At 36.0% G+C, this 23,483-nt stretch overlaps 2 protein-coding genes across 3 annotated transcripts; one reads left to right on the forward strand and one right to left on the reverse strand.

Moving 5' to 3' along the window:
- The first annotated feature begins 2,644 nt into the window (after positions 1-2,644).
- Positions 2,645-3,846, forward strand: LOC131639309 (UPF0496 protein 4-like). The gene has a single exon (XM_058909811.1). It carries the CDS (start codon positions 2,774-2,776, stop codon positions 3,716-3,718), a length of 945 nt encoding a protein of 314 aa, XP_058765794.1. The 5' UTR covers positions 2,645-2,773; the 3' UTR covers positions 3,719-3,846.
- LOC131639310 (agamous-like MADS-box protein AGL15) lies at positions 3,846-8,171 on the reverse strand. Of its 2 annotated transcripts, none has more exons than XM_058909813.1 (8): positions 7,729-8,171; positions 6,530-6,605; positions 6,313-6,377; positions 6,108-6,207; positions 5,748-5,789; positions 5,009-5,050; positions 4,731-4,903; positions 3,846-4,263 (listed from the first exon to the last, which is right to left on the reverse strand). In XM_058909813.1, the coding sequence occupies exons 1-8, from the start codon at positions 7,908-7,910 to the stop codon at positions 4,197-4,199; spliced, it is 747 nt and encodes a 248-aa protein (XP_058765796.1). In that variant the 5' UTR covers positions 7,911-8,171; the 3' UTR covers positions 3,846-4,196. The 2 variants fall into 2 exon arrangements, with proteins under 2 accessions (XP_058765796.1, XP_058765795.1); XM_058909812.1 differs by having other exon boundaries at positions 3,848-4,263; positions 6,313-6,389.
- Positions 8,172-23,483: the final 15,312 nt, after the last annotated feature.

The raw sequence follows: 23,483 nt of genomic DNA on the forward strand, positions 1-23,483 counted from the left end.
TTTAGGCAACTATTTTAAACCGTTGCGTGAAATCTATAATTTTCTTTTAAAAAAATAACCACCGGAAATAAGTGTTCCGGTTTGCACTTTCAAACCCCACTTTAAATACCTTGAAAACTACCGGTACTCTTTTTCTAAGTGTTCCGGTATGTATTTTTTTAAACCGGAAGACTTTAAAAAAGTGTTCCGATTTATATATTTTTGGGTGTTTTGAATTTTTTTTAAAACGTGAAGAAAAAATGAAAATTTTTAAAATATATACTATTTAAACGAAGGTATTTCGGTCCAATTTTTTTCATATAGGGGTACAGGTATAATTGTAGGGGTATAAAGTAAATTTTTCTGATCTTCATGGTGAAGCGGGCCTGCAACAACTTATTAGAAATCATTTTGGTCATTATGTAAAAGGTTTTTGTAAGTAAATTTGGATCAGATAACACTCATTGGAGAATTAAAAGGCATTATTTTTTATCTTCATATGATTAGGGAGATACAATTACTCGTCACTATACATGTTGATTCCATCTATGTCACTAATACAAACTAGAATTTGGGCCTGTTTGTTTTGGCTTTTTTTACAAATGATTTTTATAGTGTTACCAAATTTTGTGAAAAATTTTTTTACAAAGAAACTTTTTATAAAAGCTTCAAATAAAAATTTTATTTGAATAGTTATTCTTAAAATGTGATTTTAGGTATTTCATCTATTTTTGGATATCAAAATTTTAAAAAATCACTTAATTTTGAAGCTATTTCAAATAGATTTTCATAAAAATCATTTTTGAAATAGAACTTTTTTAATAAATTATGATTTTGACTAAGTTTTGGTCTTCAATTATGTATGTTTATATTATAGGATGTCAAATTAAGTGTTTCATTTTAGAAAAACCGAATATAAAATAACTTGTAATATTTTGAAAAACAATTTTAAAAAATCTATTTTTAAAAATACAAAAAAAAATTCCATTTTTTTAAAACTGAAACAAACTGACCCTTTATCCTACTCTAAGTTTCCATATTTAACTTATTTTGAGGGGACTCTTCTTTTATCAACCTCCTAGAGGTTTGACTATTTGTTTCAATCACATTCATTGTGAAGCAAATTCTTGAATGAATGATCTTGCTACCGGAAGTAATGAAAATATACTAATTCCTCATTTATCAATAAGAGAAATGTGTGAAACCCTCTTTTCATTACTATCTATCACACATTTTTTTATTAAATGAAATTCACGCAGATCTCACTATTTTTCTAAGATTCATATCTAAAACGCATATCTATTTTATCTAAGAGCGTTAAAGAGAGTATTGAAACACAATGCATGTATGAAATAAAAAAATCAGATAAATCACATTATTGAAATTACACACCTTAATTAGTTTTTAACCATTGTATAAGGACTGCTCGTGTTTCTTTCTAAAGCACTCCAAGCAGTTCTTTCTCTCTTCTTCCCCTCTTTATTATTAGTTTTTAACCATTGAACCCCTTTCTCTCTTTTCCCCCTCTTTATTATTAAGTTATCAAACAGTTCTTTTCTTTTCTCTTTTCTATTTATTTTTCAAAAGTTAGAGTGATCTTTAACCATATTAAGAGATCTAAATACCATATAAATATATTTTTAATCCAGATTTTTCAATATATTAGATATTGAATACATTTGTAACCGACATATTTTATCCACAACTCATCATGGTTGATAATCCACATTTTTAAACAATACCATAAAACATCTCTTATTGATAAATGACCTAGTCTAGTACTCATCTAAATAATTTTTTCTGTAGCGGAAAAAACATTAAAAAAAAAAAAACTCTTTTTAACTATTTTGGAAAAATACTATATCAATATAAAGTGATAAAAAAAAGTGTCTTTAAGCCTCTTTAACTATGGTCGTGTTATAGTTTTTTTTTTTTCTTCTTTTATAAAAATAAAAATAAGGAGATAAGAAAGAAAGTTAAACTTTGGTATAAGTCTTTGTATAGCACACGGATTATGTATTTGTTTTGTTGACCTTTTGCTGCTGTTTTTGGATTTGATTTTTGTGGTACAATTTCAAATAGGGAATTAGCACCATCAAGTAAGCGCGTTTATATATAAAAACAGTATCACAATTATGTATGTGCTTCTATTCTACTAGTACAACAAAAACATCACAAGTTGTGTGTAAGATAAATGATACAATAATTAAACAAAATTATATATCTTCAATTATCTTGTTTTTAATAAGATGTGCCATGTGCTACCTACCAAATACGCTCCACCCTTGTGAAGCTTTTCAGATCAAGTTGACCCAATTGCAAAACCTTTTGCAATCTTTGATTTAACAACTTTACACGCAAAACCAACACACTATGAGTTGGGTTAACGCTTACGTAAACATTAAATATTAACTATCAAGATTAAGAGAAATTCAATATCTTAACATATCCTTCTAGTTCTAGTCAAATACTATACAATCAACAAGTTGATCATAAACTATCATATAATTCATTATCACATTTTTCACAGCCGCCAAATCACTTTTCTATGGGTATTTACGTGCTTTACCACCATAAACTTTATTAAAAGTCTATTTATATATAAATATTTTAATTGTAAAAACGAGTAAACAATACTTATCATAAGATAAAGTGACAGAAACTTTGAAGTTATCATCTAATATATAAACAACTAAACTTTCAAACCTTTTTGTCTTTGAATTCTAGTTGTAACTTGTAACCACAAATTTATAAATCTTCTTTTTTTTGGTGTTGTTATTTGTTAGTATAATCCATGGTAGCACTTTTAGGACAGAAATTTGCAAAACTCTACAACAAGCTGGAGAATCATCATCATCATCACCATCACCATGAAGCTGATGAGTTATCAGCTTCCCTGAAGGCTTTTCGATCTCAAGTTTCGAATTTGATCGAGGAATTGGGATCAAATTCGAAACCTGGATCGGAAATCCTATCGCTGTTTTGGATTCAAAAATGCCTTGGAATCTTGCCCTTGATCAACAAGGCTTTTGAAAAGCTTACTTTGGAGATAGATTATCCAATGAGTAAATGGGAGGTTGATTCTATTGAAGAGTATCTCAGCTACAGTTTGTGTTTGCTAGAGCTTTTCAATTCGATTTCTTCTTCTCTTTCTCAACTTGAAAAGGCTAAGCTTTCTCTGATTCATGCCTTGAAGGTGTTTGAGAATGAGAATTCACCATCTTTCACTACAGCTCATCATCATCTCAAAGCAATTCAACCTAGCAGTTTGAATACAAAATTCGAAGAAAAGCTGTGTGAAAAAAATGGTAAAGTAAAGTATTTTAATGGGAAGGAGTTCATTGTTAATGAAGGTGTGAAGGAATTAAAGAGTGTTGGTTTCTGGGTATGCGGGATTTTGTTGTCTGGTTTGTGTAGTGATGTTAAGCCATATATTAAGGTAAAGAAATTGGTTGGTGGGTTTGATGGTTCTTTGATTTTCAGACTTGATTCAAGAATCAGTGAAGGGTTAGGTGAGAAAATTTTCATGTTGAAGGAGGTAAAGGAGGTGAATGATGCTGTTGATCGTGTTCTTAAGGCTTCAGATGAAGTTAAACATGATGCAGTAAAGGAATTGGAGACAAAGCTGAACAAGCTTGTGGATGTATCTGATGATGTAAAAGCTGAGGTGGATGATCTTTTTTCTAAGGTAATGGCCCTCAGAACTGACTTGATTGATCAACTTAGGAAACAATACTAGAATTTGTTTACTTGATTTTCCTTGTGAAGATTCATAGGTTGAAACTTGCAATTTTTTTTAAATGTTTGTGAATTTTATGATTATTGTAAAGTCCTGTAATTATCAAATACAAGTGGTTTGTTTGCAAATATTGTGTAGTTGTATAATATCTTTGAAGAATAGTGAAGAATACAACCCAAATGATTGCTTCATACACTAAATAAAGTTAAAAGGGAAACACAAAGCAGGATGAATTTGCAATAAGCATATTTTTCATGAAAACTTAAACAAGGTTCATAATTTAAGATTTTTACACCCCATTGTCCCAAAATTTGGTATAAATTAATCACCACCTTAAAGAGAAGAGCCAAATTCTAAATTTATAATTTGGTTGTCACCTACAATAATCCTACATTTCCTATGTCATCTAAACTGACACTGTGCACAACTACACCTGCACTAAATTAGTCTCAAGATCAACTTTTCGCCACAACTGACTCTATGAATCATCAGAAAAGGTTTTTTTCTCAGGAGTCTTCCTCTTGTGATGAACATCACTTGGTAACCTGCAAAACAAGCAGCAAAATCAGACATATGTCTGTGTTGGACACAAAGAAATCACAAACATATGCTATATTCAATCACTTCCATTTTTATTTAACTACCATCGGTGTCTGCATCTAAGTGCTGTGTGCCTGTGTTAGTTCTTCATAGATTACAGGTAATAATATTAAATTAGAGTCCTCGACCGCAAATACAGCTGCAATGTCAAGTTTTTGAGGTTTCCACAACCACAACTGCAATGCAATTGTGGTCATGACACCGAAATTTGATTGCAATATAAAAAACCAGGACATGACTGCAACCGTCTTTAAAACCTGCACCTGCTATAGCAGTATTCTATAACAATGTCTACTAAGTTTGGCTCGAGACCATCCCTTATAACTCAAATCATAATAGAAGTATGTATTTTCCATGACATTTAACTATTTTGGATGCAGCTTAGTTGTTTGGCGATAGAAAAGAATAATACCCTAAATGCAATGTGGTGTCTGAATCTCCTTTGTCATTTGAGCAGCTTCTCGCCAAGCTGGGACATTTAACACCATTATCTACAAATGAATTATTTCTTTCCATATGGTGATACTGAAGATAATTTGGAATCACATGTTCTGTCATTGGAAACAAGCAACGAAGCTCTTCAACCTGTAATGTAATAGTGATTGAAAAAAGCACAAAGTTATTAGGATTGATATATTATTCAAAAATGGATATGCCAGAACAATAAAATCATATGAAGAATATCTTTACCTGTCTGCGCAAAGTTTCATTCTCCAGCATAGCCTTCTGTTCCTGGAAAGAATAAAACCAAACAATGATCAGAATGAAAAGATATAATACATTTCTCGTGCTACATAGGATACACTAGTACAAGATAAAGCCATTTTTAATACTCGAATTGACACATCAATAGTTGCACCATATCATCGCCCGGTGAAGCAACTTTGAAGTTTCCATTCCATGAATTTTCCTTTATGTGTGATTATAGTGTTATCAATAGCAGATAGCGAAAAATAACATTATGCCAAAAGTCTATGTGAGTAATAGAAGGATAAGAAAGCAATTGTGTAGGAGAAAAGAAGGAAAAGTAAACAAACTGACAAAAAAAGAGGAAAGATGAAAGGAAGGAAAAAATAGAGAACATAAGGAGATTAAAGAAACTGATAGGGAAAGAGAAGAGAAAGGAAATAATAACAAAATGAGAAAGAGGTGAGAAAGAAATGGAAAAAAAAAAAACAGAACATAAGCAAAAAGAAATTAAAAAATATGCAAAAGCAATTTGATAACATTAAACCAAACTCACAGATCAAGAAACTATGTTTGTTAGTTTGCATATAAAAAATCAAGAATAATACATGGACTGAATTCTCTTTTAGAAAGAATAAGAATTACAGACTAAGAAACTCTATTTATCAGTTTGCATACATGGACTGAATTTTCTATTAGAAACATTAATAAATCTTTGTGTTAACTAGTGATTTCAACACACCTGTATCCTTGACTGCTCCAGTTGCTCCATAAGTAATTCTTCCTGTAAGAACAAATGTAAAGGATTAAAGGTCTGGTATATTTTTATGAGCAGAAACCACTAAAAACCTTAAAGCAGGACTTGTTTTTGGTGGGGCGCAGTGTTATCGGTTAGAAAGGCAGAAATCTGCATTTTTGAGCCGTCGTATTAACCATAAAATGCCATGGGCCACCATCCCCTTCACAAATTGCCTATAGTGGTTGTTAAAAAACTCCGCCACCGCAATCAGCCATGGAAACACAGGGCTGATATTCGATAACACCGGTGTGGTGTGGTGGGTGAAGAAAGACAAAAAAAAAATGGAAGTGTTAAGATAAGAACCTTCTTCTCCTTCACGGATAATAATGCTTCGTTAATTTGCTGCTCTAGAAGTTGCAGTTCCTTTAATCCCAATCCTGCTAAGTCCTTTCCCAACAGCCGTCTATCATCACAAATGAAATTGATCATAAAAAGTACTGCTTACGGCTAAGGTAATGCAGATGAAAATGGCATAAGAAATGTAAAAAGATTGAAAAAAGGCACATACAATTGATTTGTTTCTAGTTTGGCAACTTCATCTTTAAGAATCTCCACCATCTTAGAATCTTCCTTCTGAACAAAACACTAGTCATAAGACATTAAAATCCATCAGTAAATCAACGAATAAATCAAAAGTATCTAATGAAAGAATTTGTAACTATAATCAAACGGAATTGTTCAATCAATCATCTGTAAGTGTTACTGTGTTACTTCTTAATGATTACCTCTGCTTTATATTCCACTGATCCACTCTCAGAAGAATCTGTGCATTTGTTGTATCTTGAAAGTGTTCGCTTCATACTGCAAGTATAAAACACATCAGTGTGACTAACAGGAAAGGTAACATAACTAAGCTTGAAATGCATAATAAAAAGGCAATTTGAAAAACGTTAAGACAATAGTTGTTGTTCTTGCTCATCTTAACTATTGAATAATGTCATTCGTCAACTAACAGCCGCCATAATTTTCTTAAAAACAATATAAACCTTTGCAAAGTGAAAGATTCACTTCCCAGGGTATAGTAAATAATCTCAAACATCTGCTGATATTTCAACACATTCACAATTTATTGGCAGTTTGTTTCCCCGTTTATGGGCCGATTCATCACACATAAATACAAACATATGCTTATTTGTTTTGAATATACACATGGTTTTAAATTGCAGCTGTGGTTGCAGATGCGAGTGTTGCGATTGCGGTCATTGCAATGCGTATTTTGGTCATTGCGGCGTGAATTTTGATTGAGAAGAGTTTGAAATATACATTTAGAAAACACTTAATATTAAGATTTTTCAAAAGTAAGTTGAGTTTTAGGGTTTTAAATTTTGATTTATGACAAAAATACATGAGTAAACATAGGCGCAGTTGTTCGTAGCAGTTCCTAATGCTGAAAGAGGTAGGATTTCAAATCACACCGCAATTGCGGACCGATGCGGTTGCAGAGTGATGCGACATCAATGGTTAATGAACAATACATGGAAAGTGAGCCAAATCCATCACATTCATAATGAACAATACATGGAAAGTGAGAAGCAGTTATTGCAAAGTGATGCTTGGTAGCCATAGGAAACAAACACAGATTCCAAAATGAGTAAGGTCTAAAAAAATCCAGTTGAAACAGTAAAAAAAATATCACAGGTAGAATCACACATATATAACTTTGATACAAAACATAAAATCAAAAACAAATAAATGTGAAATTCAAACCTATCTGAATTACCCTAAAAAAATAACGAAATCAAAATTCCAATATACAATAACAAAAATGAAACCTTTTTACATGCAACAACCAACAACAAGGAAAACAAACATCTAGAATAAACATAAACATTAAACATATATTTGGAAAAACCACAACCAAAACTCATGAAAAATAAAAAAGCAAAACTAACATGCAATAATATTAAAAAACAAAGAAACATACCCAGAACTAGAAAACTCAAAAAGCTTCCCTGTGTTAGAAAAAATGATAACAGCAACCTCGGCATCACAAAGAATAGCAAGCTCCTGAGCCTTCTTCAACAAGCCAGTTCTCCTCTTTGAAAATGTAACTTGTCTGCTATTAGAATTTTCAATTCTTTTAATCTCAATCTTCCCCCTACCCATTTCTTGATTCTCAAAACCCAGAAAACCCAATTGATCAAAAAAACAGAAAAAGTGAAAACTAGAAAATAAAAATGGTTCCTTTATAATATTTTTTTGTCTGTAAGTGGTGAAATAGCACCAACCCTTTTGGCCTATGAGGGTTTATTTGTTCTGCATTACTTAGGAAAGAGGGCTAGAAAAATTGGCGGAGAAGATAAAGGGGCTATAGGGAGAAAGAGAGAGAGAAAGAAAGAGCGTTTTTTACCCCAAATGGCCAATGCTTGAAACGGCAACTTTGCATGGCTCTGTACTTTTTATAGAGTTGTGCATGACTCTTTTTTTTTTTAATTTATTTTATTTTTTCTGATGCATTTTTAGGTGATTTTCACTGTATTGGGCCTCTTTTGTGGGTCCTATCCTTTTTCTTTTTTTATATTTTGTGGTTTTTTGTTTTGTTTTTATTTTAGAAGTAGATTATTGTAACATGGAGTATAAGTGTTTTATTTATATTTAAACAAAATATATTTATGACTTTGAGTGTCTTTCTATTATTTATTAAGTAGTCCACTTACCTTTTTGGCTAGTATTAATTTTACATCACTCTAATTAAATACTATGGTTATGTTAAATGGATTCGGTCTGATTTGGAATTAGATACATTTGATTTCTTTTATGTTTAAGAGAAGATTGAGAATATATATATTATTTTATCTATTTTAAAATGAATAAAATTATTTAAAGTTTTGTTTTATAAGTTTAAAAATGTAATAAAATTATTAAAATAAATGACACCTTTATGATATTATTAATCTTATTATGTTAATGTATTTTTCACCACTATAATCATGTGAATTATATTACTCTGACTAATTAACCTAATGTTAATTAGGTTAGTTAATGTATTTTTCACCACTATAATCATGTGAATTATATTACTCTGACTAATTAACCTAATGTTAATGAGAAGAAGCACGGAAGAAAAGAGGACACTTTGTTGTGAGTAATGTATATAATACCTTCCGTAATTGAGTTACAATATATAAAAAGAAAATATAATTTAAAATTAAATGAACAAATAATTATACATTTAATTATACATTTTGAAACTAAAAATAACAAGTATTTAAAAAATTATTTATTAGTATAAAATATTAATAAATATTGTTGGAAATTAACACTCACCTCATTAAAAAATTTGACTCATTGATCATTTCACACAAACTACAAAAAAGTGAATAAATAAAAAATATAGATATATATTCTTGGTACATATTTGTATCATGTATTAGTGTATTTATATTTATTATAAATACAACTGAAAAATATTAAAACGGAGTGGAAAAAATAGAATTAATTATAAATTTTAATTAATATTATCTTGAAAATTTAAAATCGATACGTGAGTTTGAAATGATTAACTTTTACCCATAAGATCATATATTTTGAGATAAAGATAGTATATTAACTTAATTTATAAATATAATTATAAAAATTAGAAGATTAAAAAAATTAATTTTATTATTTAAATATATTTTTAACTAATACAAAAATCCTGATTTTTAGGTTTGGTTTTAAAATAATATTTATTCATTGTTAGTCTCTATTTGTGTTTTATAAGCACAATTTTGGAGATTAGAACTATTTTATTTAAAAAGTTGTTAAAATATAAATCAATCTTAGAAACAGTAATATTATAGAGAATTAAAAATGCAATAAACATTTAAACATTAAATTTGAAAATTCTCGATTTTGCACGATTTAAAAACAAATTTGATTTTAAAAAGATTAACAATTAAATTTTTTATTTGTCTCGTTTTTCGAGTGTATTAAATTTATGAGAAAAAATTATTATAGTTCAAAATTCAAAGGAATAACCTAAGGGGATTTATATTATAAAATAGGAGTGATTCGTTTTTGAAAATTTTAAAAATAATATTTTCCAATACAAACCTACATTAAATTTATTTCTTGAGTAATACCCTTTCCGTATATATTAGTGTTACTCTTTATTAGTATTAAATAAATAATATTAAAAATATAATATAAAACACATTTAAACATATAAATTTTATGATATTTTTATAAATATTTTATTTTTCCGCTTGATCTAATTTTATTTAATGAGTTAATTGCTGCAAGTGGTACCTATTCTAGTAATAGGCATTAGCCTGTAATCTTATTTGGGGAAGGACAGTAGCATTATGAATAGTTTGCTTTTTTGGGGACTATAAGGTTTAGAAAAGTTTCCTTAATATTCATTTTTTCCTTTCTTAGTACTAAGGTTAAAAATAGTGGGCCCCTTGGAATCAATTCTTATTTCCTCTCCCTTGCCACATCGAATACTCCGTCTTTCTCTTGTGTTTTCCCAATTAAAGTTTTTTTTTTACTCAAAAATAAAAATAAAAAATAGAAAGAAAAAAATAAAGTAATTAAAAGCAGTACCATATTTAGAGAGAGTCATGGGGTGGATGGTCTTTGTCAATAAATAAAAAAAGAGAGAATTTTTAGTTTCTAAATTTAGTGAGAAATGCCAAAAGTGAAGAAAATGAAATTTTAAGGAAGGAAGGAAAAACAGCTACTTTCTATGATTGTCCTTTTGCCTTCTGTTTTTGAAAATGCAGAGTGCATGGTTCTATCGCTTTCCTTGAACTTTAAAAAAATCGATGACTTCGATGTTCTTTGGACTTATCTATAATTCTACTTTCCTTTTCCCAAAAAAAGAAACATTACATAGAGTGTATCATCTTCTATCAATACAATATAATATATTTTCTTCTTAATACTATTAGCATCATTACATAACCTTACAGGGAAACACGTAAGTGAGTAATTAACTACAATACATATGTTGCTAATTCATTTATTTAAATATGGAAATTTCTTATTAGAGAGGTCCTATGATGTGTTGGGTCTAATAGAGAGATGGGAAGGGATAACATGCACTTTAGGCACATACAATAGTTCTTTTAGGATTAATATTTGTTTTTCTTAAAAACAAATTTTTTTATATAATTAGTTTATAGTTTTCTAAATTTTATATAATTAGTTTATAGTTTTCTTTAAAACAAAAACTAGTATATGCTAATCATCCAACAGAGTTTATAGTATTATGTTTATAGTATTAAAGGCTTGAGATACAATCTTAGCACAGAGTAAATTTTCTCAAGAAAAACTTGTCCCATTCTTTAACCATTCAAAATATTTAATATTTTAAAAACTTTAAATAAATATTTAAAAGAAAAATATTTTATTATTGAACTTTTACATTTCTTCCCCACATTTTAAAATATTATTTTTTGTGATTTTTATCTTTAAATGGTTTTTTTTAAATAATTGTTCTATGGTAGAACCAGAAATAGAGAAAGATAAAGAAGTGTAATGAAGGAGTATTTCATAATTGGTTTAATTTTAGGGTTTTTAATAATTTTTTTAAATGGGTTTTATGTTATGTAGTGATTGTAACTAGAAAAAGATGGAGAAAGAGAAAGTTAAAGAAGGAGTATTTCATACCCTATCATTGGAATTTACATTGTATTTTTTAACTTCTCAAAACTGTCAAATTTCATACCTATTTTTTAGTATAGTAATTAAAACTATTTTTACCTCAAATTTAATATTTATAGTATATTTACTATAAATAAAAAAATAATATATTTTATATATTATTTTGTAATGTATCCTTCAATAATTAATATGACTTACCTTTAAATAATATATTAGTTTATAATCTCTCTTTTCATAATTAATTTATTCTTCAATATATATTTTGTTTACTTAAAAAAGAATAAATTTCTCTTAATAAATATATAAATATATTTTTCAATAAGGTATTATTTTTTAATTTCTTCTTCAATAAGTAAATAACACAATGATATTCATAAGAAAGGAAATTCTTAATTTAAAGGCAACTATAAATTTATCATTTAATTCCAATAAAAAATACCTATCTTATTTTATTAAAAAAGGCAATAATTGAATGACAATATAAAAAAGGCAATAATTAAATGATAATATGAAAATATTAATTGAATGGGTATAAGAAATTGGAAACAATAATTTAATGAAAATACTAAACTTTGGTAAAAAAGCACAGACAATAATAATAGGTGTATATACAATTTTGATAAGACTTTCAAATGATTAATTTTAATTTCAAACTAATAATATAAAAATATTTATTTAATATTTAATCCAAATTATCTTAAAATAAGTAAAATATTGTTACATTACCAATAATAAATTTATATTAGAAAAAAATTATGTTAAAAGATGTAAATTATAGGTTTGAATAACAAAATTATATAATTATTATATTAGATTACTCCATGTAACTAAAAGGTACATGTAACTAAAAGGTAATATGTTATAGTCCATCATTTTTTTTTTTAATTTTCTTATATATGTAATTCATATAAGTACTTATTAATAGAACATCAAATCAATTTATTTTAATTTTTATTTTTATTTAGAATGTTAATTTTTAAGACTAGATTAATTTGCTTTAAAAAAAATTGATTCAATCAATTAAGTATGATTTCTTTTTTTAAAACAAAAATATCATATATCTGATGGAAAATGATATATAATATTGTGATATGATACAAGGAAAAATAAAATTGACATGAAAAAACGTTAGGATTTTTTATGATAAAATTTTAGCATTTATTCTAAATTTATATTAAAATATTTATCTTCAAATATCATAAGAGTCATTTTTTATTTGTGTTACTAAATCATTTTAGAGGCTAATGTAGTTTGACATTTTTGTTTTGTTTTAGTGAATGAGATGATATAGTTTTATTACATAAAACATATATTATTATATATTATTATTGAATAGATTCATATTAAACGGGTTTTAGCCTAAAACTAAAATACAACTTAATATTTATGATATATTTAAATTTAGTATTTGAAATATGTACATTGAAATTACACATAATTATATACCTATGCAAATTGTATTTATACTAAAAATTACTATAAATATTTATTTTAGACATGAGACAATTATGATATATAAAAAACACAACTTTCTTATGAAAAACACAAATTTTTCATTCTTTTTATTCAATTTATTTTATTATATATTAAATAAAAGATCTATTTTATACATTTTCTACCGATCGAGACTACTTAAAATAGACATACCCTAAGGATGAAGACTACTTAATTTTTTATTATTTAATTCATTTTTTCTACTAAAATAGACAATACAAGGGACCGAGACTACTTAATTTATATATCTAATTTTATTGAATTAACACAATTTTCCTTTAAAAACTAATAAAATAATTATACACTATACAATTAATTCATATTTAGATCATAAGCCTGAATTGACATATTTTTATTTGTTATTTTTAATAGTATATTTTTTATCTATATTTTTTAATCATTACTTTAACATAATTATTTATTATTTATGATTATGTTGCGAGACCCGCCGTCCTCCAAATAGATTTGATATTTCTTTATCTTTTGATTTCCTTCTTTGCAAGCTTTTTCGGTATCAATACATATTTATTAAACTCTTTTATGTAATTTAAAGATTTATACTATAATTTTAATTATTATTTAATTGATAATACTCATATTTAATTTTATGGGAGACATTTAAATTTTAAAATATTAATTATTCAATTATATAAACGGCAATAAGTTACAAATATTTTTATAAACATGAAATTTTTTACTGTTGATACAATTATTATTATAAATTGTAATAAGTTATAATTATTTTTATAAATGGGAAAAATTCAACTGATGATACAATTATTTTTATAAATGGGTAAAATTTGCAAATATTTTTATAAGTGGGAAAAAGTCAATTGTTGATACAATTATTTATTGGGTTAATTTTTTTTAAACTTACACAAATTATTAATGAATTAGAAATGCCCAAATTATTTTATAATCTATAAAAAAAATTTAGTTAAGTAAACTTTTTGTATGTTTATTATTAATAACAATGACATTTAATCTATACAATAGTAATCTAAATATAAGTATAATTTGTAAATTATAAATGTTTTTTAAATGAGATTTTTTACTTAGAAAATATTTAACCCGTGTCTCGCACGGGTCTAAGTACTAGTACTATTAATATCATTACATAACCTTAAAGGGCTAATTCATTTATTTAAATATGGAAATATCTTATTAGAGAGGTCCTATGATGTGTTGGGTCTAATAGAGAGATTAGAATGTGATCGTTACGAGCAGAACAGGTGGCAAGCAACTGTGAGGCTTAAACTTCCGGACGGTTGAGAGAAAAAAGGGGTTGTACCTGCAAGGCACTCCGATGCCAAAGTAAGTGTTTGGACAACAAGGTACAACAGAAAAGTGAGAGATTTTGAGTTGAAATATGATTACCTTGCCCTCTGAGGCTAGAGGGCTATTTATAGGGCGGCTCTGTAACGGTGAATTTTATCTTTTGAGGGCCCGTACGTGGTTTTCGGACGGGAAACACGGAGATTTAGTCGTTACCGAGCACGAGGCTTTAGCGTGCTCGGTTGTGCCTTGTTTTTGCCCGGGGCATGCCGGAAAAGGCTGTCACGTTTGGGCCAGGACGTATTGGGCCAAAGAGTGGATTGGGCCAGTCCGGAACAGGAGCTCTCTAAGTTGTTGCTTCCAGTCACAGAAGTGACGACTTTACGGAAATCGGGCAGGGGAGCTTTGTCGGGGAAAGAGGACCTGGCGTCCCTGTTCGGAATAAGAAGGCACGGGGAGAGGGACGGTTGGTCGGGAACTTAGAGATGTGGCATTTGGAGATTTATCTGTTTGTGGCAAGTGTCGTATTTATTGCGCAATGATGACTAGGCTAGGCGTAGGTTCCTAGGGTTAGTGATGACTCTCCGACTTACAGAGACTACGTGCGGGGTACATGATGTCCTAGGCACCTATAAGTGCTTCAAATTATCTCCCCTTTCGAACTTTTCATGCCTATTTCCAGTACGTTTCCTCTGTTGTTCCGACCACCGATCTCCGCCGCAACGTTTCAACAACTCCATTCTTCATTCTCACCAGAACCTTAATCGTAAGTTCCCACCTTCATCCCCTTCTATTTCCCGCATTCTTTTGGTTGTTTAGAGATGGATGAAATGCAGTTAGGGTAGGTTTTTGATGTAACTTATACGTGAGCTTTGTAGCTTGTTGGTGGTTGACGGTGGAGAAGGTTGGTTTCTCCATCGTTGACGGTTGTGAGTCGCATGTCCTTCAATGTGGCTTCAGTTTTTTCGCTTAAAATTTCTAGGGGTTTCGCGTTTTATTTGCGTTTTGTTGTTGCGTTTCCTTTGATGCGATTGTAGGTTAGATTCTGGAATTTTAGCCCAAAGGGCTTTGTACATGTTTTGCTTGGGTCATTTCGAGCGGTAGCTTGTTGACAACTGACTCTTTGAGGAGGGGCATGGTCGGGGACTCTTTGACCTTTGATCGTTTATGCGCCCTTTCACTTGAACAGCGGTGGAAGGGTGGATATGATTGTGCTATCGAATTCACTTTTCTCCCCTGCTTTTTAGGTGATTATGACCGATCAAGGGCGTCCTTCAACTTCAGGCTCGTCGTCAGTGACGCCGCCGGTTCAACGTGGGATATCTCTGGATTCCTGGGTGCTCGATGAGGTGCTCGAGTCTGGAAGTTACTTCGTCGAGGATCTTTCAGACATCTGTTTGGCTATCGAGGGGTATGTAGACCCCGAGGGAGATGTGGGCAGGAATGGCTAGACTAATGTTATTCCCGGGGAGGAGGACTGGCTAGACTATTGTTAACGGTCGGTTTGGCTGGGTGTGTAACGCCCCAGACTGCTTTCGGGATGATCGACTGACCCCACAAACCAACACAAGTCTTTTCAGCATGCTTTGACCTCACTCGCACGCTTTCCGGGAAACTTCCCAGAAGGTCACCCATCCCAATACTACTCCAAGTCAAGCACGCTTAACTGTGAAGTTCTTATTGAACGGGCTCCCGAAAAGAAGATGCATCTTGTTGGTATAGGTAGTACCCATCAATCCTTATAAGCTTTTCTTCAACCATGCAGTCCCATACCTGCACGACATCAGGATTCCTCTCATTCCGATGTGGCGACCACCCTAGCCCCCATTGGCCTCAGGTGTTCCATGCGGTGCAACCACCCCTCGCCTTCTTCGGCCTCGGGTGTTACATGCCCACCAGCTTTCGCATGGTTCGTCCTCGAACGACATCGTACTGGGAGAGGTATGGCTCTGATACCATTTGTAACGCCCCAGACTGCTTTCGGGATGATCGACTGACCCCACAAACCAACACAAGTCTTTTCAGCATGCTTTGACCTCACTTGCACGCTTTCCGGGAAACTTCCCAGAAGGTCACCCATCCCAATACTACTCCAAGTCAAGCACGCTTAACTGTGGAGTTCTTATTGAACGGGCTCCCGAAAAGAAGATGCATCTTGTTGGTATAGGTAGTACCCATCAATCCTTATAAGCTTTCCTTCAACCATGCAGTCCCATACCTGCACGGCATCAGGATTCCTCTCATTCCGATGTGGCGACCACCCTAGCCCCCATTGGCCTCAGGTGTTCCATGCGGTGCAACCACCCCTCGCCTTCTTTGGCCTCGGGTGTTACAGGGTGTCCTTAAAGCAATTAAAAAAGTTGTTCAATTCGTTCTCCGATTCTCTAAAAAATTATAAAACGTGTTTCTTCCTCAATCGTCCTCAGTCGAGGGAAGCCCGAGACTCTGTCTTTTCTCGGGAGCCGACTTTGGACGTGAATGGTCGTCTGGTCCTTAACGACATAGGGGAGCCTGTGACTACGGGGAAGTCAAGGTTCAGGTTCTTCTGGTTGCAGGACCATTTTGCTGATGGCACCGGCCAGTATATTACCAGGATCGGTAGTTTGGATGCGGATGGGCGAAATGATTTTGCCGTCCTTCAGGATTTCGTGCGGGGCCTTCCTCCGATCACGATGCTGGACCGTTCGGGGAGGCCACTGGTTGACGAGGACGGGGAGCCAGTGTTGCAGCCTCGTCTTATTAATATTAAAGATTTGCTGGCGAGTGGCACGGATGAGGGTGCCTTTGCCTATCTCGGTACCCATTCGTTCTCGCTTTTTCCTCGCATTGTTTTTATTTATAAGTTTCTGTCCGTTATAGCGAGCTAAACCTTATTTGTCTGTATGTCAGGATCGATGGACCGTGCATGCCACGAGAGGATGCTCAGGCATGTGAACAAGTCCAAAGTGTTGATCAAGAAAGGCGTTGGCCCTCGATTGGCTGTAGTGCAGGGTGCCCCGACGGCTGGCTCGGGTACCTCGTCTTCTTCCCCGGTAGCTGCTAGGTCTCCTCTCTGTGCTGTTGATTAGGGGGATTCTTTGAGACCGATTACCATCCACCCCTCGCATCTACGCCAACAACCAGATCCGAATGCATTGGTCCGACACAAGAGACCGAGAGTTGAGGTTGTGGATCCGACTCAGGAGGAGACTGGTGATTCATTCACTTTGCCCTAGTGTTTTCTTCAGCCCCGATTCTTCGAGGGTGGCCCTTCTCTGACCATTCCCCGAGCGGAGTCTCTTCATATTGAAGGCTTGGATCCCTCTGTCTGTCAGAGGTTTTTGGTGCAGGATGCGGTTGCTGTTGTGAGAGTCCTTGAGCTGGGCACTCTGTATGCTCGGTCGGCGCCTCATTCTGCAGAGGTCGTGAAGAGGATCGAGGAGGAATATAAGAGAAAGGTGGCTGCTCTGGAAGAGGCATAGGAGGAGCTGAAGGCCCGTGATTAGGAAGTGGCGGATTTGAAGGCTAGTTTGGTCGTCAAGGAGGATGCCCTGGCCGAAGTGCAGGGGCGGTATACGATGCTCTACCGGACCCTTTATGGTGTGATGTTGTCTTCCTCGGTTAAGGAAGCTGCCCTTCATCGGTCTCCAGCCCCTGCCGAGGACGAGACGGACAAGGAGAAGACTCTTTTATCCCGGGTAGACCTGATCAAGTACATACGGGTTCTGGGTGATGATTGTGTGGCTGCTGACGACGCCTATAATTCCACCATAGCCCAGCTCAAGTTGAAGAATCCGGGGGTGGAGTTGGTGACCGAGGGTACAGGCCCTTTCCACCGAGTGGAGGATGGCCAGATTGTCTCCCCAAGGTTTACGGTCGGTAGGGAGGAGTCTGCAGCTCAAGGGACCGAGGAGACTCTAATTGAGGAAGGTGTTTGAGTGTTTTTCTGTTCAAGAGTTTGGCCTGCGTGCCGTTTATAAAATTTGCTGTATTCTGGGGGGAATGCCCCCGTTTTTGTCTTGTAAGAATATTTTTACTGGCTCGACCTTCATGGCCGTTAGTCGGGCACATTTGTGGGCTCTTTGCTCGCTTTCTTTTTAATTCATACTTGTTTTGTTTTATATTTATTGCTTGTTTGCCTCGTTTTCTGAAGCTTGCTTGCATGCGTTTGGCATCTGGGGCGGCGTGCACGCTCTTTCTCGCGCCTTTAAGTGCATTTACTGCTTTCGGTATTATCTATGCCAATTTCCCTCTCTTTTTCTTCTTTAAAAAGGGGGATTATGGAGTTCATTGCCTCACCCTTAAGTTTTGCTTACGACGATGGGTCGTTCTGAAGGAAAGAAAGTTTTCAAAGTGGCCCCTCCTCCACCTCCGAAGCAGGAGAAGAAGAAGGGGGTTCTCGTGAAGGCGTTCCTCGGTCAGATGTGGGTCACGTCATGACGACCTGATCGAATTCTTCCAAGAAGGAAGGTGTTGTCAAGGAGCCTGATTCCGACTCTGAGTGGGATGAAGATCGGTACCAGTATCTCCATTCGGAGGAGATCATGCGCCGGAGCGAATGATGTATTTTGTTTTTGCTTGGGCATGTATTCTATCAATAAATGAATGAAATCTTTTTATCTTAGTCTTGTTTTGTTTATCTGTTCGTAATATAGGGTAGATATGTGCTTGGTTTTAACGTGTGGTCGCCAAGTGAGTAGAACTTTGGTCGACTACCGGGGACATGTGCCTGGCTGTGGTGAGTCTCAGCCCTTGTTGTGTTGGGGTCTGAGTCTCTTGGCGTGAACAATTCCTTCGCGAGCAGGATGTTCTACCATCATGGTACCGCTACGACAGGGTGCTCGGCATGCGTGCCTCCCTGAAGGACTAAAAGATTGCTCGATTAAGAGAGCAGGCTTTTTCCGTTTCGTTTCAACATGAGGTGCTGGACGTGTACCTAGGTCGCACCTGTGTTCCCGAGCATTTTATATTGGAAGCGTTCGGCCTTTAGCTGTAGTATTGTTTGAGTTTTTCAGCATTCCAGGGCCAGGCGAGTTCTTCTCCCTGTAAATTATCCAGGTAGTAGGCTCTTGTTCCGGTTTTTGCTCGGATGCGATAGGGGCCTTCCCAGTTTGCGGCTAACTTGCCTTCGCGAGAGTCCTTGTGGTTTCTTTTGAGTACCAAGCTGTCCACCTCGAACTCTCGTTTAATGACTTTGGCATCGTGTCTCAGAGTGATTTTTTGCTTGAGCGATGCTTCGCGTAGAGCGGCTCCTGTCCGGATCTCTTCGACCAGATCGAGTTCCTCTCGAATTGCTTCCCTGTTTGTTTCCTCGTCGAGGGGCTCTTCGGTACGTCTGGTGGGTACGTGTACATCGATGGGAATCACGGCCACTGTTCCGTACGTGAGTCGAATAGAGGTCTCCCCTGTCGTGGAATGGGGGGTGGTTCGGTAGGCTCAGAGGACGCTGTGTAGTTCCTCAACCCATCCTTTCTTGATTTCATCTAATCTTCTCTTGAGGCCTCTTAGAATTATCCTGTTGGCGGCCTCCGCTTGCCCGTTCGTTTGGGGGTGTTCGACCGATGCAAAGTGTTGTTTCGTCCTCAACTTTCCGACGAAATCTTGGAAGTGTTTGTCAGTGAATTAGGTGTCGTTGTCGGTGATGATGGCTAGGGGCACCCCAAACCGGGCGAGGATGTTTCTTTTGTAGAAATGTAGCACGTTCAGGGATGTGATTTTAGCCAATGGTTCGACCTCCATCCATTTGGCGAAGCAACCAACGGCCACTATGAGGTATTTATTTTGATTGGTTCTGGTGACGAATGGTCTGAGGAGATTCATGCCTCCACCATGCAAATGGCTAGGGGGATGATAAGGATTTAAGTTTGTTGGGGGTGCGATGTGCATGTCCCTGAAACGCTGGCATTTGTCACATCTTTTTACGTATTCTTTAGCATCGTGCTGCATGGTGGGCCATTAGTATCCTGCCCGTAATGCTTTCCTAGCGAGGGACCTCCCTCCCAGATGCTGGGAGTTTATTCCTTCGTATATTTCTCAGAGCACGTGAGGGGCCATGTCCTCGTCAACGCATTTGAGGAGGGGGTGGAGAACCCTCTACAGTATAATTAGTTTTCGATCAGGACGTACGAGCAACTCTTCTTCTAATTACGACAGCCTCTTTGGGATCATCCGACAGGAGTTCGTTCGTGAGATAGTTGTAGACCGGGGTCATCTAGAAGGAAACGTCCCCGATTGCGTTTACGTGTATAATTTCGACCGGAGCCTCAGTACTGGGTCTGGGTAAGACTTCTTGGATTACGGACCTGTTGCCGCCCTTCTTCCTTGTGCTGGCCAATTTTGACAGAATATTTGTCCGGGTATTGTGCTCCTATGGAATATGTCTTACCTTGGCCTTTGTGAACCGGGCCATCCTTTCGCGTATGAGGCTTAGGTATTCAACAATGTGGTCGTTCTTGACTTGATATTCAACCGAGATGTGGGATGCTACCAGCTGGGAGTCGGTGAATACTTCGATCTCCTTGGCTTCGATATCGTCGGCGAGGCGCAATCCAGCGAGAAGTGCTTCGTACTCCGCCTGGTTGTTGGAGGTGGTAAAGGATATGGAGAGTGATACCTTTATTAGGGTTACCTCTCCGTTCTCTAAGATGATGCCTGCTCTGCTTCCGGACGGGCTCGACGCCCCGTCCACGTATAAGGTCCAATTTTTAGCGTCACAGGTTGATGTCTCGGGGAAAGCCATCTCGGCCACGAATTCTGCCAGAACTTGTGCTTTTAGTGCTTTTCTCCCCTCGTACCTTATGTCGAATTTCGAAAGCTCCAGCGACCAGCGGAGCATTCTTCCGGCCATATCGGGGCGTCTGAGAAATTGTTTTATGGGTTGCTCGGTGTGCACGACTATATTGTATGCTAAGAAGTAGTGTCTTGATCTCCTGGCCGCGTTGATTAACACCAAGGAAACTTTTTCAATCTGCTGGTATCTAACCTCGGGGCCTTGGAGCGCTTTGCTCGTGAAATAGATTGGCCTATGTCCTTCCGGAGTTTCTCAGATAAGGGCGGCGCTGACAACTTCGGTGGCGACGGCCAGGTATAGGTATAGGTTTTCCCCAACGTTGGGTCTCGAGAGGACAGGTGAGCACGAGAGGGCTCGTTTGAGATGGGCGAGGGCGTGCTCGCATTTGTCCGTCCGTTCAAATGCGGCTTCCTTCCGTAGATGTTTGAAGAGGGGGAGAGCGTGCTGAGCAGAATTGGCTATGAATCTGGATAGCGACGTGAGCATTCCGTTCAAGGACAGGATAGATTTTTTTGAGTTCAGCGTAGGGAAGTCTGATAAAGCCTTGCATTTGTCTGGGTTCGCTTCAATCCCTCTTTCCGTTAAGTAGAAACCGAGGAATTTACCAGCTCGGACTCCGGACGTGCATTTTTCGGGGTTAAATCTCATTTTTCATTATCGGGCTTGTTCGAAGACTTTTTTGAGATGGAGTGTGTGTGATCGGTTTCCTCGTGGGATTTGACGATCATGTCGTCCATGTATATTTCGAGGATATCGCCAATTTCTGTCCGAAACACTTTGTTCATCATTCGCTGGTACGTCGCTCCAACGTTCTTTAGGCCGCAGGGCATTACGTTGTAGTAATAGTTGCTTGATTCGGTCATGAAGGCTGTATATTTTTTGTCAGATTTAGACATGGGTATTTGGTTGTACCCAGAATACGCGTCCATAAATGATAGTAATTTAAAACCGGCGGAATTATCTACTAATTTATCTATATTCGGTAAAGGATAATCATCTTTTTGGCAAGCCCTATTAAGATCGGTGTAGTCAATGCACATGTGCCATTTTCCATTGGATTTTTTTACAAGTACAACGTTGGAGAGTCAAGTAGTATACTTGGCCTCCGATATAAACCTAGCCTCTAAGAGATCCCTAACAGCTAATTCGGCGGCGACCGTCTTTTCAGGGGACTGCTTTCTTCTCCTCTGAGCGATGGCTTTACAAGTCGGATCGATTGTCAGGTGATGACAGGCTACTTCCGGGTCAAGGCCAGGAATTTCGACTGCGCTCCAGCAGAATAAGTCGGCATTCTCCCGGAGGCAGGCTTTGAGTTGTTTCTTGGCCAGCTCGGGCAGATCGATCCCGATCTTGACCCCCTTGTTCGGATCTTCCCCGAGAGTTATCACCGTCCAGGATAGGGCGCAATCCTTCTTCTTTTAGTTTCTTCACATCTCCCTTCCCCTCGGATTCTTTGCGGAAACAGTTGTCTAGGTCGATCGTGTCAATGCACGGAATTGGTTTGTTGCCCTCGGGGCCTGTGTTGGTCGTTCATTTATCTTGGGGTTGAGAGGCCATTTTTATTAAGTTGAGGCCTTTGGCGGATGCTTCGAAACATCTTCTGGTCGCTTCGATGTCTCTGTGGAGCATGTGGCTACCTGTCCCTTTTGTTGTGTAATACTTGAATTTGAGGTGAACAGTTGAGGGAATGGCAATTAGTTCAGCCAGCGTAGGTCATCCCAAGATGCATTGGTAGATAAAAGGGCAATCGATGACCAAGAACTGGACTTTGACGACCCTGGATGTTTCTGCTGACCCAACTAAGACAATTAACTTGACGAATCCCCACGGCGTTGTTATGGTGCCATTGAAGCCTTGTAGGTCGGAGCCTACGTAGGGCGTGAGGTGGCGGTCATCCAGATGTAACGTCTTGAATAGTTGGGAGTACATAATGCCTACTGAACTTCCTTGATTGACCAAAATTCGGCGCACGTCGAAGTTGGCCATTCGAGCCCGGATGAGGAGGGGAATGGTGGCGTTAGGGACGCCACCTGGCAGTTCTTCCCGGTAGAATGCGATGGGTGAGGAGCCACCTTTGGCAAGTTCGAGCATTGCAGTTTTGCTCGAGTTTGCTGAAATTAACTCGTCGAACTTCCATTTTACAGACCCGACGGTGAGTTTGCTGAATCCTCCTCTGGAGATGACCATGACGGAGGGGAAGAGCTCCCATGGGCTGTGAGAAGAGAGGGGGGAGGATACTTTGGCCCATTCGGGGAGGTAAAAATCCTCTAGTCAGGTAATACTCATGTCCACTTGCATGGCGGGCGTATCCTCTGCAGGCTTTTCTTCGGTGACCGGTTTGGCATCTTGGGCAGCCTCTTGTTTCTTTGCGTATTGTTTTAGGTGCCCTTCCTTGATTAGTATCTCTATCACATCCTTCAGGTGGATGCAGTCTTCAGTGTTATGCTCGTGGCTTTTGTGGAAGCGGCAGTATTTCGATTTATCCACGTTTGGCCGAGCAGGCATGGATTTTAGAAAGTGGACATTGCCTATTTGGAACTCGACGTTCTCAC

The sequence above is a fragment of the Vicia villosa genome, unplaced genomic scaffold (assembly GCF_029867415.1).
Source record: "Vicia villosa cultivar HV-30 ecotype Madison, WI unplaced genomic scaffold, Vvil1.0 ctg.002594F_1_1, whole genome shotgun sequence".
Classification (NCBI taxonomy): domain Eukaryota; kingdom Viridiplantae; phylum Streptophyta; class Magnoliopsida; order Fabales; family Fabaceae; genus Vicia; species Vicia villosa.

Bases quoted from the DNA above. Each gene is read 5' to 3' on its own strand.
- LOC131639310 (XM_058909812.1), bottom strand. From the start codon at position 7,910: ATGGGTAGGGGGAAGATTGAGATTAAAAGAATTGAAAATTCTAATAGC. The intron at 6,606-7,728 runs GTATGTTTCTTT...TTATACTTGCAG, and splicing joins TTTGAGTTTTCTAGTTCTGG to TATGAAGCGAACACTTTCAA. The intron at 6,390-6,529 runs GTAATCATTAAG...TCTTATGACTAG, and splicing joins CAGTGGAATATAAAGCAGAG to TGTTTTGTTCAGAAGGAAGA.
- LOC131639309 (XM_058909811.1), top strand. From the start codon at position 2,774: ATGGTAGCACTTTTAGGACAGAAATTTGCAAAACTCTACAACAAGCTG.